Source organism: Lampetra fluviatilis, chromosome 33 (assembly GCF_964198595.1).
Source record: "Lampetra fluviatilis chromosome 33, kcLamFluv1.1, whole genome shotgun sequence".
Classification (NCBI taxonomy): Eukaryota; Metazoa; Chordata; class Hyperoartia; order Petromyzontiformes; family Petromyzontidae; genus Lampetra; species Lampetra fluviatilis.
Window position 1 is genome coordinate 9762393 of NC_136307.1, and position 18248 is coordinate 9780640.

General features: G+C 49.0%; 1 protein-coding gene across 1 annotated transcript in view; it reads left to right on the forward strand.

The window, feature by feature from the left end:
* Positions 1–13043, forward strand: part of LOC144944047 (ATP-dependent translocase ABCB1-like) — a 42100-nt gene extending 29057 nt beyond the window's left edge. Inside the window, exons 16-22 of the mRNA XM_078872079.1 lie at positions 145–245; positions 3214–3354; positions 4929–5085; positions 5665–5862; positions 9559–9765; positions 10499–10645; positions 12058–13043. Coding sequence (XP_078728205.1) covers positions 145–245; positions 3214–3354; positions 4929–5085; positions 5665–5862; positions 9559–9765; positions 10499–10645; positions 12058–12252 — 1146 coding nt within the window. The 3' untranslated portion in view covers positions 12253–13043. The remainder of the gene's footprint in view (positions 1–144; positions 246–3213; positions 3355–4928; positions 5086–5664; positions 5863–9558; positions 9766–10498; positions 10646–12057) is intronic.
* The last annotated feature ends 5205 nt before the right edge of the window (positions 13044–18248 follow it).

Below are 18248 nucleotides of genomic sequence, written 5' to 3' on the forward strand. Positions count from 1 at the left end.
TATCTCGCAACCACAGCAACTGCAACAACAACAATTCGTCCAAATTGTGTGCACGGGCGGAACTCGTGCAAGCGGGTCGCGTTGTCGGGGCGACTTTGTTGTTCTTGAGCGACGATTCGGAGCGACGCCGTGAACTCGCCGCAGATCTCCACTGAGGCCGTGCAGAACATCCGGACGGTGGCGTCCCTGTGCCTGGAGGAGAAGTTCAGCGGGATGTTTGAGCAGTGCCTCCTGGAGCCGTACAGGTGCGGACCGTCGACCCACCGCCGTCCGTTCCAAACTACTAAACTGAGCAATTTATTTTGTTGTGCCAGGTAAGGCCCACTGAGCTATCTGTGTGGCTGTTTTGCAGAAGCGACGTGGCCACAAATGGTAGGTCAACAAAGTGGCTTGTCGCGTGGAAATTGGTAGCAACCGAATACTCTTCGCTCGCACCTATGCACTTTTGAGACTAAATTGAAGACAAATTTCTTTCGCACCTCCGATTAGCATGGTTCGCTACGTACGGTGCGAAAGAAGTTCAACATACGTACAGTACCCCCTCGTTATTCGCGAGGGATACGTTCGTAAATGGCAAATTTCGCGGATATTGATGGTGGTCTTCGAAAAACTTTTATTGAATTACCTTCAATAAATAAACGTTTCAAATACATTAAAAATATAATAACATAACAATTGGTTATCATTAAATAAATGTTAAAGTATTAAATAATACTATTTGCCTCTTTCGATCAAGTCACGTAGATAGGTTCAAATTAATAAAACAATAATAAACAAAAACCACGACATTTCGATCACAACACAAACGATCGTCATCAGGAGGAAAACAGGGGGAGAAAGCTGCTAAAAGCAGATTGTTTTAAAGGTTTAAATTGGGTGTAGCCCAAGGGTAATACACGAAGTGGGCTGGGCTAGTGATGTTAATGTGAGAAATTAGCATGTTAATTGAAGAGATTAGCATGTTAATGTAAGAGATTAGCATGTTAATGTAAGAGATTAGCATGTTAATGTAAGAGATTAGCATGTTAATGTAAGAGATTAGCATGTTAATGTGAGAAATTAGCATGTTAATGGGAGAGATTAGCATGTTAATGTAAGAAATTAGCATGTTAATTGAATATATTAGCATGTTAATGTAAGAGATTAGCATGTTAATGTAAGAAATTAGCATGTTAATGGGAGAGATTAGCATGCTAATGTAAGAAATTAGCATGTTAATTGAAGAGATTAGCATGTTAATGTAAGAGATTAGCATGTTAATGTAAGAGATTAGCATGTTAATGTAAGAGATTAGCATGTTAATGGGAGAGATTAGCATGCTAATGTAAGAAATTAGCATGTTAATTGAAGAGATTAGCATGTTAATGTAAGAGATTAGCATGTTAATGTAAGAGATTAGCATGTTAATGTAAGAGATTAGCATGTTAATGTAAGAGATTAGCATGTTAATGTGAGAAATTAGCATGTTAATTGAATATATTAGCATGTTAATGGGAGAGATTAGCATGTTAATGTAAGAAATTAGCATGTTAATTGAATATATTAGCATGTTAATGTAAGAGATTAGCATGTTAATGTAAGAAATTAGCATGTTAATGGGAGAGATTAGCATGCTAATGTAAGAAATTAGCATGTTAATTGAAGAGATTAGCATGTTAATGTAAGAGATTAGCATGTTAATGTAAGAGATTAGCATGTTAATGTAAGAGATTAGCATGTTAATGGGAGAGATTAGCATGCTAATGTAAGAAATTAGCATGTTAATTGAAGAGATTAGCATGTTAATGTAAGAGATTAGCATGTTAATGTAAGAGATTAGCATGTTAATGTAAGAAATTAGCATGCTAATGGGAGAGATTAGCATGCTAATGTAAGAAATTAGCATGTTAATTGAAGAGATTAGCATGTTAATGTAAGAGATTAGCATGTTAATGTAAGAAATTAGCATGTTAATGTAAGAGATTAGCATGTTAATGGGAGATCGCAGAGCCGTCGCCGCGTCGAGGCTGGCGCGCGGAGGTGGCTGTGTTGGTGTGAGAAACTGAACCTGTTCATGTAAAATCGGAAAATAACAACATTGGAAGGTGGCAGGATGGGAACATCACAGACAGTTATGACTTAAACTGGTTGATAACGTCCTTCCAATGATTGCTAACTTTGTACCCATCTTCTCCGTTGAAATTTTGTCTGTGTCTGTATATGTGGATGGCTTCATGAACGAATCTTTGTTGATAGCCAGTGGGCTTACAATTTCGTGTGAGCCAGCCGCATTAAAACAATGATCAGCCACGGCCGACGTGTCAGTCATACCGTGTTTCAAATCTGCTTTATGCTCACGAACACGGTCCGAGACATGTCGCTTAGTTACATTAACTTGCTAATTTCTCACATTAACATAACTAGCCCCGCCCACTTCATGCCCATTGGGCTACACCCATTTTAAACCTTTAAAACAGTCTGCCTCAGCAGCTTTCCTTCTCTGTTTTCCTCCTGATGACGATTGCTTGTGTTGTGATCGAAACGTCGTAGTTTTTTGTTATTTTCTTTGAACCATCTACGTGACTTTACCAAAAGACCCAAAGAATATGAATTCCTCCAGTCACAAAAGCTTGAAGTCAAGATTGATTAAATAATAGTTTATGAATTAACTTACCTTAAATTATAATGCTCGCATCATCACTTTCTTTCTTTTTTTCTCTCGATGCAGAGTTCCAGATGCGATTCACGGCTAGCCAAAATTGCGGTTAGCAAGTTCGTGAATTAAGAGGGAATATTTCGATTTAAAGCTTTTGTGACTGCAGGGATTCATCTTCTTGGTTCTTTCGGTAAAGTCACGTAGAAGGGAAATAATAAAATAAAGCATAATTAAATAATTCTCACGACGTTTCGGCCACAACGCAAGCAGCCGTCCTCAGGTGAAGAACAGGTATGTCGGAAAGACAGCGTCTGAATGAACACCACCAGCTTAAATATACGCTACCAAGCTTGGTGGTGTTCATTCAGACGCTGTCTTTCCGACAGACCTGTTCTTCACCTGAGGACGGCTGCTTGCGTTGTGGCCGAAACGTCGTGAGAATTATTTAATTATGTTTTATTTTTATTATTTTATTATTTCCATTCTACGTGAATTACGAGGGAATGCTTGCCCCCCCCTCCCCCACCGTTTTGATCGCGAACTTTGCGCGCCCCTCTCCCCCACCGCGCCGCCCGCAGGGTGATGAAGCGCAGGGGCTACCTCTTCAGCGTCACCTTCGGCTTCACCCAGGGCATCCTGTGCTTCGCGTACGCGGCCGTCTTCCGCCTGGGCGGGTTCCTCGTGGCCCAGGGGGAGCTCACCTTCCAGGACGTCTACAAGTGAGTCTGCATCCACGCACGCTCGCACGCACGCACGCTCGCACGCACGCTCGCTCGCACGCACGCACGCGGAGGTTGATCAACGCAGCCGCTCGGCATTTAGGGGCTACTGGCTGGGGGCATCTGATTTTGATGCGCTACGTTCCCGAGATGTTAACTACCTCGCCTGGTATGCAGGAGGTCGTGGGTTCAATCCCGACCCTGATGCCTGCTGTGTATTTGGAGTTTGCATGTTTTTCTCCTTGTGGTTGCGTGCATTTTTCTCCAGGTCCTCTGGTTTTCCTTCCACAATTTAGAATCAACGTGCATTTAAATTATTTGGCTGCTATACATTTCCACGTGATCAGCCACGTCATTGAGCCACATCATTTGTGGCCAGGTCGCTTCAGATAAAAAGATCTATATAGCTCAGCAGGCCTTACCTGGTAAAATAAAAATAGTTTAGTTTAGTTTGATGCCCGGGCCTCAAAATCTTTCCCCCATTCCCGATCTCAATAATTATATTCCACTTTCTAACAGTTGATCCGGCGACACTATAGAGCAGTTGTGCCCAACATGTGGTCTGCAGGCCACTGGTGCTCCGTAAGGCCACACGCGGGAAGTGGTCCACGGAGCTTTTGCGGTGATTTGTTTTTCTTTCACAAAACCGAGTGGTGGTCCATGAAAAGAACGTTTTAGAGGGCTGACAGTGGTCGCACGCGTCCAGTAATCGTTGAGCACCATTGCTCTCGGTAATTTAACACGGCACCACCGTGTGTATGACTGCCAACCTTTTGTGCCAAAATTAACCAATTTAGCTGTATGGCAATTCGTATACATCGCAGTTAAAAAAACTGAAACTGAAATCAGCGGGGAGAATACCAAAGGGGTGTTTGGCACGGGGCGCGGGAATGGTAAAACAGTCGAAGGAACTGAATAAATAAAGAAGGGACTCCCAAACCATAACAACCCTGAGCTTTCATCAAACTTAATCTGGCCCTGTCCACACGTCTCACCGGAACGACCCCCCACCTGGTTATCCACTGCCTCAGCTCTGTGCCTGCCTGGTGATCTTCTGTCGCAAATCGCCGTCTTCTGGACCGCATCAACATTTTCTGGAGTGACGGCGTCTATTGGGGGCAGCATCACCCTGACTCATCCTCAGCGCTGGTCCTCTCTCGCTTTTATTCGAGCCCAGTTTTTTTTCGTTTCACCCTGGCACAAAAAGGGGGCGACTTTTTCCAGTGTTGCCACGGAGTCCCCATGGATTTTTTTCTGGGGGGGGGGCGGGGGGTGGGTCATCGAGCCTTCTTAACGCACATACTTTATCACCCCCTTTGATTGAATTATTACATATTCATCAAATTAGTGTTGATTGAACTCGCTGTGACGCGGCGTCCTCGTCCGATCTCGTCAGAGACTTCGGAAAAAAACCCTTGACGAGGAAGCAACGGTGTAACATCAGCGTATTCGATCTAAGCGATTGGCTTCAGGGGGCCCTGGCAAATCGTTGAATCGGGGCTCGGACTGGAAACCTAGCGGACGTCGCCCGCAGCGAGGGGACTCGCTGATGGAGACGCGCACTGTCCCCTCAGGGTGTTCGGTGCCATCATTTTCGGCGCCATGGCGGTGGGCCAGGCCATGGCGATGGCGCCCAACTACGGCCGAGCCAAGGTGTCGGCAGCTCGAATCCTGGCCCTGCTGCGGCGCGAGATGGCCATTGACAGCTACAGCGAGGGCGGCATCCAGCCGGTGAGGCTCGCTGGCCCTCACCGCCACTTGTCATGCTTCCCTGGTCCCTGGGACCGAACATTGCCTCTACCTATGTCATCCGTTCTGCGTCCTATATCACGTTATTACACGTCTCATGTTCCTGTGTTACGTGTCCCGTGTCACCACATCTTCTGTCCTGTCTTCAATGTTCTTTGGCTGATTTCCCACGTCACGTGTCACATTCTCTGTCCTGTATCTCATGTTCTTTTCTCACGTGTCACAATCTGCCTCAGGTTCAATGTCCCATATACATCCTCCGTCCCACGTCCCATGCCTCATGTTTAATGTCTTTGTTCCCTCTAGTATGTCCTGTGTCCCGTGTCCCATTTTATATATTGTCTTTCAAAGTCCAAAATACAGTGGGAATATCAAAAGGACGGAGGAACAACATGCAGCAGGCCGGAATTATTGCACCCTCAAAATGAGTGAACGAACGAGGGCCCGACCAAGCTCGGGGAAACAATCGTGAGCAGTGCATTTGAGGGACCCCCACCCCCGTATCACACGTCCCATATCTAAGATCCCCTTGCTGCGTGCCCGGCCCCCGCCGTTCCGCAGGACGCCTTCGATGGGGAGCTGCAGCTGAGCGGCGTGCACTTCCGCTACCCGACGCGGCCGCACGCCGAGGTGCTGCGTGGCGTGAGCCTGCGCGTGTCCCCGGGCCAGACCCTGGCTCTGGTGGGTCCCAGCGGCAGCGGCAAGAGCACCATCATGCAGCTGCTCCTGCGCTTCTACGACTCCAGCGCCGGCCAGCTGGTGAGGGCAGCGTGGGCCGCGTCCTGCTCGGTGGCGCAATACTTGCCGTTCGTCACCAACACACCTCCCGCCCCCACCTGGATCTTAGGAGAGAGGCAGCTTGGGAGGGCAGTGGGGAGGAGGTGACCCAGAACACCCAGTGTTTTGTGGCTTTTTTTTGATGTTACAACAAAACGTGAGTCCGGCATGCCACGCCGAAAAGTTTCAGTAACGGTACAAAAACTAAATCGGCGGTCATCCATTCCGGCGTAACGGAACCGCGCTAAAGGGAGAGAAAATAAGGGAAAGGAGGGGGGGGCTGCTGCCCTGCCCCATTGACGACCGTGCACTAGCGGGAAGATGAAGATTTAAAAGGGTAGGGGAAGAATAACAACCAGCATGCTACGGAATTTCCGGGGATAGCGGTGGCGGGGGGAGGTCGAGGTGGGGGGAAAAGGGGTTTCTAAATTGGGGGGGGAGCGGGGATGATTGGGGAGGAGGAGGTGGTACAACGAACTTACAGACAGAGATCCTGAGCATGCAGGGGAGAGAGAGGGGCGAAGATAGGAGGGGGGGGGGGAGAGACAGAATACAGGGACTCCTCTACTTACGAACATTCGACTTACGAACTTTCAGAGATACGAACAAACCTGTCCGTGTTTCTAGTTGCAGCTGTTCGGACCCAGAGTAGAAAGTTCAACCGCCGCGCAATAGATGGCGGTGGTGGCATCTACATCTGCAGAACAGGAAGAAGCAGTGGCATCTACATGAGATTATACAACTTTTAAAGCCATTCCTCTTGTTTAGTGTACGTGCCGTACAACACGTTTGGAATCGACATGATTAAAGTTGGACTTACGAACAAATCCACTTACGAGCAGACCTCTGGAACCTAACTCGTTCGCAAGCAGAGGAGTCCCCGTACCCAGTGTTATAAAGCTGCCGAGTTTATGAGGCTCAACCATTGTGAAACGGCATTGTGTGTGAAACGGCATTCCCCTCATTCTCCCTCGGCCCCACCCACTTTCACTTATCCACGCCCACTCGGCCGCTGTCTGCACGGCGATTGGCTGCCTCCCTCTCTCGCCCCGCCCACTGCCCACAGGCCACGCCCATTCGTCTGCCAACCCCGCCCACTAGCACGCACCGACACATACAATGAATGCTGTGCGGCACAAATAGCATTTAGAGAGCATCCGAATACAAGAGGCGGGCCGCAGGGATCTGGCTATCCTGCGGAGAGCAGGATTTCGAGTTGTTAAGATTAATGTATTAATTACCAGTCACAGTTAATTAACTGTAAGGTCACGCGCTTTACACACAAAGTTCTTGCCACAAATGAGCCACAAATTAACCACCAATGCCTCGCTGATCTTGTCAAGGAGCATAAGTCATCACCACAAACTTTGTTCATTCTAGCGGCGGCTTTTGGCTGACCATCGAATAAAGACGGTCACCGCATCGAGAGCTTTCAGATGTGTTTCTGCGTCCATCTGCAACGCTTTTCCTTCCTATATTAGGAAGCCACTGGAGCTATGCACGTTCTTTCTAAATTTAAAATTAATTTCTTGAAAACTTATTTTTGTTTATAGTGTATTGTCCTTGCTCCGCACCTCCGATAAGCACACTTGGCTACGTACGGTGCAAAAGAAGTTCAATGTACATACAAAACACATTCCTGTGGAGGGAGCTGGTAGGAACATTGGGTTGCTTGGTCAATGGCCAGGGTCAACGGCGGCGTGGTGTATTCCGCAAATATGGCCGACTGTGAGGGCGGGCACAAGCCGGCGTGAGTAGGCTAAACGTTGAGTTTTATAAGGGCACCACGGAGTGACTAGCCCCTCCACACCCAGCCCCACCCCTCCCACCCCCTACCCAGCCCCTCCCTCCCCACCCAGCCCCTCCCCACCCTCCCCTCTCCTGCCCACCCAGCCCCTCCCCACCCTGTCTACCCAGCCCCTCCCCACCCTCCCCTCTCCGCCCAGCCCCACCCCTCCCATTTTTGGATGCACGACGGACGGACGTAATAATCCCCTGTGGGCTGGTGTAACCAGGAGGTTCCTACCAGTAAAATTCATTATTAATAGCCCATTGAGAATGGAAGTCTACTTATCTAAGGAGTCATAATAAATAGATCATAGAGAAAAACACTTTGAATTAAGCAAAGAACAAAAGCAAAACAGCTAAAAATAATAACAATACATGTTTAATACATACACATGTATTATTAGTTCCACTTGAGGTTTCCAAATGTAAATAACTCAGCTCACTATCATCAATCATTTCTGCGGTGTTGATAAAACGAGAACCACTTTCTCGGAAGTGAATATCCTCTGGATTGTGTATTCTGGATAGACTCACCACCCACCATAGGAATATGGAATTTCCACCACTAGCTTAGGGCTGTAAGAATAAAATTTGCAACAGCCCATGCTCATTTGAGCATTCGGTGGTGGCATGCATTTAAAATCATCGCAACCCAAACTATGGACCGTATAGTATTTACATAGAGACACATAGAGCTACACAGGGACAAATAAAGACACATAGACACATTGAGATACATAGAAACCCATAGATATACATTAAAGACAAGCTGCTGCAGTAGTGTGATTGTGGCAATGCAAACCAAGCTATGGACCATATGTTAAACCCATAGAGATATATAAAGATACAGGCCACAGTCGTGCGATTATGTCCATGCAACCCAGACTATGGATCGATAGAGTCAACAAATGTGGCCTGCGCTCTTTCAACGGACGAGGAGGAAAAGCAAAGCGACACGAACTTTCCATCCTGAAGCCCTCTCGTCACGGCTAGCAGACAACGACTTTGGCATCCAGGTCCCGAACACATCGCTGCAATACGCAATAATAGAACAATCGTCAGCCATGATCAATCCACTGCTGGATGATGGTCTCCCCACCAAGTCGTAGCCAATTCTCGTGGTGCCGGCTATGCAAGCAGTTCACCCTCAATTGTCACGGCTCCTTCGCTAGAAGTGAAGCTGCGCTTCGAGATGCTACGACATTTGAGCCCTAAATGAAAATCAAATCCTTTCCCCCAGTGGCGAATGGATAATTATTTTACAACTCGCCTTTTACCACCAGGAGAGGCCTAATTAAGTTGACTGTGTGTCGCCCGCTGAGATCAAACATGTCCCACGATCACTCGCGCGTGTGGGACTATTGGACTTCGACGCGATGAGGATGATCGGCCCGCGAACGCGCGCTGATCGAGATGAACTCATCACGATCCATCCCCTCGCCCCCTCACCGTCCCCTTTTCCATGTAGAGATGCCATGATTTGTCAGAATTCCAGGGTCACAATTCAATTCATGAATCCCATTCTCTTTTTTTGCCATTTTGTTTGCTGTGTTTATTTGTTTTTGTCGTGACTAATAGCCACAGCCAAAGTGATAGGAACACTTGATGTGGTGTTCAACACCAAGTGGTGTTCCACACCAAGTTTACCGCGCCTCCGATTAGCACAGTGGGCTACGTACGGCGTGAAAGAACCGATCCTGAGCCTCCCCAAGTACCCGGTGCAGTGTGTGAAACATCGCCACTGGGGAGACAAGGGCGGCCGGGTGCGGTGTTGGCCACCCACCCCCTCGCGTGCCGAGCCGGCCTTCATAGGTGCCCGCTGAACAGCACTTGCCCCGGGCAGTCTTTTAACGCTACACGGTGGATCTTTGTCTGCGCGCGTGCGGGCAGCTTCTGAACGGCGTGGAGGTGAGGCAGCTGAACCTGGGCTGGCTGCGCCGGCAGCTGGGCGTCGTGTCTCAGGAGCCGGTGCTGTTCGGCTGCTCCATCGCCGAAAACATCGCGTACGGCGACGTGAGCCGTGCGGTGTCGCGCGACGAGGTCGTCGCCGCCGCCCGCGCCGCCAACCTCCACGACTTCGTCGAGTCCCTGCCGCAGGTCCGAGCGGCGGGGCGGGTTCGCGTGACGAGGCCTGTGGCCGTCATCAACGTCGTCTTCTTCGTCGTCATCAGCATTGTCGTCGTCGTAAACATCGTCGTTTTTGTCGTCATCAATATCGTCGTCATCAGCGTCGTCTTCATCGCCATCAACATCGTCGTTATCAACATTGTCGTCTTCATCGTCATCAACACCATCTTTATTGTAATCAATATCACCATCATCGTCGTCATCAACGTCGTCTTCGTCGTCGTCATCAGCATTGTCGTCGTCGTAAACATCGTCGTTTTTGTCGTCATCAATATCGTCATCATCAGCGTCGTCTTCATCCTCATCAACATCGTCTTTATTGTCGTGATCAATATCACCGTTATCGTCGTCATCAACATCGTCGTCATCAACATCGTCTTTATTGTCGTCATCAATATCACCGTCATCGTCGTCATCAACATCGTCGTCATCAACATCGTCTTTATTGTCGTCATCAATATCACTGTAATCGTCGTCTTCATTGTCATCAATATCACCGTTATCGTCGTCATCAACATCGTCGTCATCCCCGAGCGAACGTTGGCCGGGCACTTCCACTCAGTTCGCGGTTCACGTCGACGTTCCTTAACGTGCGCGCTCCCCCTCCTGTTCCTCCCCAACTCCCCCTCCTCCACCTCTTCCCCCACCCTCCTCTTCCTCGCCCGCCCTCGCCGTCGCTGCGGTGTCCGCCGTGCTGCCCCAGGCCTACGACACGGTGGTTGGCGAGCGTGGCGCCCAGCTCTCCGGCGGGCAGAAGCAGCGCGTGGCGATCGCACGTGCGCTCCTCCGGGACCCCCGCGTGCTGCTGCTGGACGAGGCCACGTCCGCGCTGGACGCCGAGAGCGAGAAGGTGCGTAACCGTCGCCACCCCCGGATTGTGTTTTCTTCACGATGTCGATACGACTGAAGTGATACATAAAAATAATTCAACTCGAGCGCGGTACATAGCACCGATCGCAGAACAAGAAGCGGGGGGGGGGGCAGAGATTCCACAAGCAAAAGGCTCGGTGGAGGTGGGGTTGATTGGGCACAATTCCCCACCCAGGTGGGGAGCCTTTAGCAGAGAAGTGAAAGTTGATATGGGGGCAGGAAGGTTAGGGGGATGATGACAGCATAAAAGGGGAGAAGGGGAATGGGAAAGAGAGGGGGGGGAGTTTTTGTTCTGATGTTTATTGACAATTATTGCGATATCACTTTGCATGATATGATGCCTTTATTTATTTGTGTGCGTGTGCGGCAGTGGAGACCGGGACTCGTCGCGGAGTTTGAACTCGCACATTTTTCGTCCACCACTAGTCGCTTCGTGAGATTCCCCAGGGGGAGGACGGGGGTGGGGGATACTGACATGAGGCTCAACGTGAACGCCAATTCACTGCCCTCCACGATTACCGTGATGTAATTTGTGTTTATTGTACGATGTAGATTTTCACGAAATGACAATCATTGCTTCATATAGGCCTCGGCAAGGTAAGGTAAAAGTGTAAAAACAACGAGCCTACCATTACCCTACCTTTTACCTTACCACAATACAATCACTCTACCCTACCTTTTACCCTTTAGCAGGTAAGGTAAAAGGTAAAAAGCAACGAGCCTACCTTTTACCCTACCCTTCACCCTTACCCCTTGGCATGTCGACACCTTTACCCTTTACCTTTACCCTTTTACCTGGTAAAAAGTGTATAATTACCTTACCTTGCCGAGGCCTAGCGTCATAGTGATCATCGTCATGTTGAGAACATGACGATGATCACTATGTCACGTTTCACCAATGCAGCCTTTTTCCACTGCCACATCGAAGCCGAGCCAGTTAGGGCCCCTCTCGGTACAGGTGGTCTTCCACTAGCAATCTGCCGTGTGCACAGGCTTGCTCGTACCATGATACGCTGGCCTCACAAGTCATATTACTCTATCTCGGGGGCCAAGCAGGGCCAGGGCCAGCGGCTCAATGACTAATTCGCAGCACGTGATGTCTGTTGGTACGACTTACAAACACGACGTCGTCGTTTCGTCCGCATGCGTCTCGACGCCGTGCGTTGCGCGCGATACCGGCGTCGCGGCTCGCCTTCTGCAGTGGAAAAAAACTAAACCTGGCTCCTCCTGAGCGGTGACGGCCAGACTTGGCATGGCCCCGGCACGGCTCGCATGTGTCAACGGGAAAAGTGGCACAAGCCGCGAGAGCGAAACATCCAAACGATACATAGACACTCATCTTGCTGCTGCCTGCTGCTGCCTGCTGCTTGCTTGCTGCTGGGATGAAACCAGGTGGTGCAGGACGCTCTGGAGAAAGCTCAGCAGGGCCGCACCTGCATCGTCATCGCTCACCGGCTGTCGACGGTGCGCGCGGCGGACGTGATCGCGGTGCTGCAGGACGGCGACATCTGTGAGCTGGGCTCGCATGAGGAGCTGCTGTCTGCCCGGGGCCTCTACTACCGCCTTGTGGAGGCCCAGATCCTGTAGCCGGCCCGGCGACCACAACCCGCTGGGCCCTTTAGTCACGGTGAACCAATATTGCCTTCCCCCGGAAAATGTATTCCCCCAGCAATGGATGTTGGGTGAATGTTTGGTGTGGACGGAAGGTGGAAGGGCGGATAGTTGGGGACGCATTCTTTGTTCCTCCAGTGGAACGAATAAGTTCTCCGACAAGTAAACGTTTACTCTCCGACACCGTGTGCTGAAGTAGCAACTAATTGGCACGTTTTGTTTACGTGACAAACCTTGATAATTGGCTGTGTCGTGTGGTCGCGGGTTAAACGACACATTTATATTTATGCAATCTAACCCAAAAAAAACTCTTTATTATGGAAAGTAAACGTTTGTTCCACTCTTCTTAAACTAAACTATTAAAATATTTTTTTCTTTTACCAGGTAAGGCCCACTAACCTGGCCACAAATGATAGCCCAATTAAGTAGCTTATCACGTGGAAATTTCAAGCAGTCAAATACTCTAAACGCATGTTTCGAAATGTGAAGGGAAAACTGGAGGACCCAGGGAAAATCAAAGCGTCCTCTAGACTAACACCGTTTGAGACGAGGCTCAAAAGAAAGCTGTCTCTGGTGTGGATCAATCAGTTTCAAAGACAATGCATATATTATCAAAGTTTGTTTTTAGTTTGAATTCTTACCACAAGCATTGTGGTTAATGCAGAGATGATTCCTTGTAAAAGGTTTCAGTTTGGTGTTTTAACATCTTCACACCAGTTTTTTTGCCAGAAAAAAGGGGGAAAAACCTATAATCAGAGATTTAGAGTTTAGGCATTAGGGTTTACGGTTGTAGTTTTTGGTTTGAAGCTTCGTGTGAGGAGGTAGGGGTGAGGGTAAGGTGGCTAATTGGTTGAGATAAAGTTACGACCAAACGGATGTTGTGAATAAGTCAAACTCAAACCACATGTCCTCCTGAGTGGTTTTCAGGTTTCATCAATGTATCCGTCGTGGGTTTAACGTTTTACACCTGGGATTAAAACGAATATTTACATGTTTTGGTAGGAAGTATGTTCACGATATACATATGTATAGCATGACGTGTAGAGGCATTTCCGCTGGACGGAACGAGATACTTTATATTTGGGATCGGACATCCTCGGAGAAAGAAAAGTTTTTCAAATTTGTTTACAAGTTTTGGATACTTTTTGCATTTCGAAGCCCAGCTCCCACGCGATGTTTTTAATGGTGCTGAAAGGGGCACTGAGAATTGTTGATTTGGTTTTTTGTTGTTGTTGTTAAAGCTGAATATGTTTATGAAATGTCCAGTCTTTAAAATGCTGGTAATTGTTTTCTTTGAGTGTTGTTATATATATTGCATTCACGGTCGCATAGCATGGGCCCAAAAGGACCCACAACTGCCAAGTGGCCAAACTAAAACGGCACTATCGAGGGTGTCAACAGAACAAAACCCCATTGTTTTTTTTTTGGATTGAGCAAAGGTTTAGAAGGGACGATGAGGAGGGAATTCCAAATGTGGAGCGGTGGCAGGTTAAGAAGCAGGCAATGCAAGCACCTGGATCTGCAGTTGCGGTTGTCCAACAAACAGCGTGGCCGGTGGCCTTTAAAGTGAGCGGCTGCTTCGGTGAGCAAAGATTTGAGTGCCCCTTGATAGCACAGCAAAGCAATGGTATCAAAGCTGATGTATCGTAGCTTGTAATCCGTCATATGACTCGTCCATGTGTGTGTGTGTGGCGCGGTGGTGAGCACACTGCACTACCAGCCCGGCGACACGAGTTCGATTGCAGCTCACAGCCAACACCAGTAACGATCATCCGAACCGGTTCTGGGCCTCTACTAGGTCGACTCAGCTTCGAATGAGTACCTGGCGCGATGTATAAACATGGCCGCTGGATAGAAAATGGCGGCCGGGCGTGGTGTTGGCCACTCACCCGCTCGTGTGCTGTGCCGGCCCTCATAGGTGCTACTCGCTAACAGCACTTGTCCCCAACAGTCTGATAAGGCTCTATAATAACTAAACTATCTTTATTTTACCAGGTAAGGCCCACTGAGCTATATAGCTCTTGTTTCAGAAGCGACCTGGCGACAAATTATAGCTCACCGAAGTGGCTTATGATGTGGAAATGTATATTATCGTATCGTAATTTATATAATGTCCTGACCAAGGTGCTTTACAGAGAATGAACAACAGTACGTACGAATGTAATGGTGGAGATGAGGTGAATACAATATGAGAAGAAGTATTGGGCGAACCTGTGATGTATTCTAGATTTGAAGCTTTCGTGACTGCAAGGATTCATACTATTTTAACCTGTGATGCACATTTGACGAGAGCAAATGATGACGAATGGATTGGATGGATGGGAAATGAGTGGCAAAGCAGCCAAATGCTCTAAACGCATGTTTCTAATTGTGGAGGGAATAAAACGGAGGACCCGGAGAAAAATCCACACGACCACGGGGAGAGAGAGAACATGCAAACTCCTAATATACAGGCATCGTCAGGGTCAGGATCGAATTTGGGACATCCTGTATACCAGGCGAGGTCATTAACATCTCGCCACCATGGCACCTCGACAGAAATACGTATGTATGTATATGGATCTTCTTTCGCACCATACGTAGCCAACCGTGCTAATCGGAGATGCTGGGGAAGGACAACCAACTAAACACGAAAGGCAGTTTAAAAGAAATGGGTTTCAATCTATAATACTGGTAGGAACGAAGTGGACCAGCCTACAATAGATTATATCGTCCGTCCGTCCGACCGACCGTGTAGCAACATCGCCCCCTACTGCAAACACTTGGCATGACCCTACAAAAACCTTTAGACTCAGTGACGCTTTCCTGGCTAAACAAGTGTAACATTCCCTTATAATTCCCTCAGATAGCTTTTAATTAAAACATTTAAATTAATGAGGCTTTCCTGGCTAAACAAGTGTAACATTCCCTTATAATTCCCTGACATAGCTTTTAATTAAAACTTTGAAATAAAAAAATAATATCGTCCGTCCGTCCGATGTCCGATTACGTGTAGCAACATCGCCCCCTACTGAACACACTTGGCATAACCCTACAAAAACCTTTAGACTCAGTGAGGCTTTCCTGGCTAAACAAGTGTAACATTCCCTTATAATTCCCTCAGCTTTTAATTAAAACATTTAAATTAATGAGGCTTTCCTGGCTAAACAAGTGTAACATTCCCTTATAATTCCCTGAGATAGCTTTTAATTAAAACTTTTTAATTCAAATTTTACTCACAGCGCCCTAAAGCCTACAGCTAGGCCTAAAGCCTCGAACTACGCCTATCACTCTCCATTCGTATCGTACCCCCGCGTGTGTGCAAGGGAGTTTATGTTTAACAATGTTACATTCTCTGATACTTTTAAATAGAAACAGTTAAATTTAAAGCTTTTACATAAATAATAAAAACATTTAATTTTAAATTAACTCACGGCGGCCTAAAGCCTACAGCTAGGCCTAAAGCCTAGAACTAGGCCTCAACCTCTCCCTTCGTATCGTACCCCCGCGTGTGTGAAAGGGAGTTAATGTTTTACAATGTTACATTCCCTGATGTTTTTAAATAGAAACATTTACATTTAAAGCGTTTACATACATAATTAAAACATTTAAATTACAAATTAACTCACAGCGGCCTAACGCCTACAGCTAGGCCTAAAGCCTAGAACTAGGCCTCACACTCTCCCTTCGTATCGTCTGATTAGGTGTAGCAACATCGCCCCCTACTGCAAACACTTGGCAGGACCCTACAAAACCTTTAGACTCAGTGGGGCTTTCCTGGCTAAACAAGTGTAATAATACATTATGTTTATATTCTTTGGTTATTCGTTCCTACCAGCCCACCCCGCAGGGACCTGTTTAAAGGTGCATAGCTCCAGTGGCTTCTTCAACATTATCCGAGACACGTCCATGAACCTGTTTAAAACAAATAAACCCACAAAGTTATCTACGCCACGGCTCATCGACACCCTGATACACCCCCCCCCCCCCAGCTTCTAAGGAGCTGGGTCTGGTTGGACCAAAAATACAGCGTGGCAGCGGTTTTACTCCCTGTGTAGTGGGCCCAATTGAGTCACAGACGCACTTCTTAGAGGCAACACATTTATTACACCAACACGAATACACACAGGGGTAGCTGCTGCCCCTTTACCAGATAACAGCCTAGGGTGGTGGACCACCCGGCTAAGCTACACTAACACACTGGGAGTTAGCTACAACGGACCGGACCCCAGCTCGGGTTCCGGACCACATGTTGGAGACTCTTCTGGACGTAGAACGTAGATCTCCAGATGACGGCAGCAACAACCAACCCCGGTCCGTGCGGGGACCCCGCTTATATGCTCCCGGGTCGGGGCTGGCTCTGCCCTTGGCCCCGCCCACCTTCGAGAGAGAGCTCTCTCTCGACTCTTCTTGAGACAACTTTCCCCCGGACACGTGACCCAACCCTTAGTCCCCACCTGGAGGCCCCCCTGTAGACTTTACCGGCCACGTGCCTTCGGGGTCAACCAGAGTGCCATGGCCCAGGGTAACCCTGTCCCTGGGCTGACACTCTCCCGCTCCCTCCGGTGGGAGACGGCACTGCACGCCACGCGTGGTGCAGTTGAGCGCTATCCCAGCGCTCACCAAGCCCTCACTAGGGCTGGTACTACACCCACCGACGGGGTGTCCGCGATGACGGTGCATCGCACGCCGTGCCTTGCTAGAGCCGGCACCATACAGTGACATCCGCGATGTCACTACATCTGCAATAACACATTCCTGCGGAGGGAGCTGGTAGGAACGTTGGGTTGCTCGGTCAATGGCCAGGGTCAAGGGCGGCGTGGTGAGGGCGGGCACAATCCGGCGTGAGTAGGTTAAACGTTGAGTTTTATAAGGGCACCACGGGGTGACCAGCCCCTCCCCACCCAGCCCTCCCACCCCCCACCCAGCCCCACCCTCCCCACCCAGCCCCTCCTCACCCAGCCCCTCCCCACCCTCCCCACCCAGCCCCTCCCCACCCTTCCCTCTCCACCCATCCCCACCCTCCCCACACAGCCCCTCCCCACCCTCCCCTCCCCACCCAGCCCGTCCCTCCCCATTCAGCCCCTCCCTGCACGACGGACGGACGGACACAATAATCCCCTGTGGGCTGGTGTAACCAGGAGGTTCCTACCAGTAGAATCGGCTCGTGTGTAGATGGCTGTGTGGGCGTGTTGCATCGCAGCAACGACAAGGATGGCAACGGAATTTGGGAGGTCTTCATCCAGCAGTGGATTGATCATGGCTGATGCTGCTGCTAACTGCTGCCGCTGATGATAGCGATGATAAAACTCCAGCGTGAATGCAGAACGCTTTGAGCGTCCCCTTTATCTTGCACATTTTCACGAGCAGTCACCGAATGTGGTGGCAATTGAGGGGTCAGTTGGGTCGAGCGACGCTCATTGTGGACAGCTCCCTTGGCTTCCCCTCCTCCACGCGTGTGCTGAGTGGGATTGCCCCCCCCACCACCCCAGCAATAACGCGCCGCCGTGACGAACCGCGGGCGAGTGCGCACGCTCGCAATGAATGCACATTCTATGTTGGTTGTGTTTTAGACATTTGTTGAGAACAGCCTCACTCTCAAGCTGGTCGTTCTCAACATTTTTGGTGTGACCCCGCCACCCACAAATCAAGACCGCTGGTCCCCCCCCCACCATCGCTCCCCCCACCCCACCCACCTCTCCCCAACCCTCACCATCCACCAGCCCCAAAACCACAATTCAGGGTTACCCAGGCCACAGTTGAGAGAGACCACATGTCCCCGCCTCTTGTCAATGTGGCTTTAGTCAGGTACTTGTTCTACCTTGTGCACGAGTGTGTCTCGTGTCGGTAAGGCAACACGCTGCACGATGCGTATGAAGTGTGTCTTGTCGCCGCGACGTGGTGCCGACGTTCCCTGCGCACGTTCGAAATTTATCCTGCACGGTATCCGTGCCACAGCAGCCTGTGCATTCCAGAAAGGCATCCAAGCAACG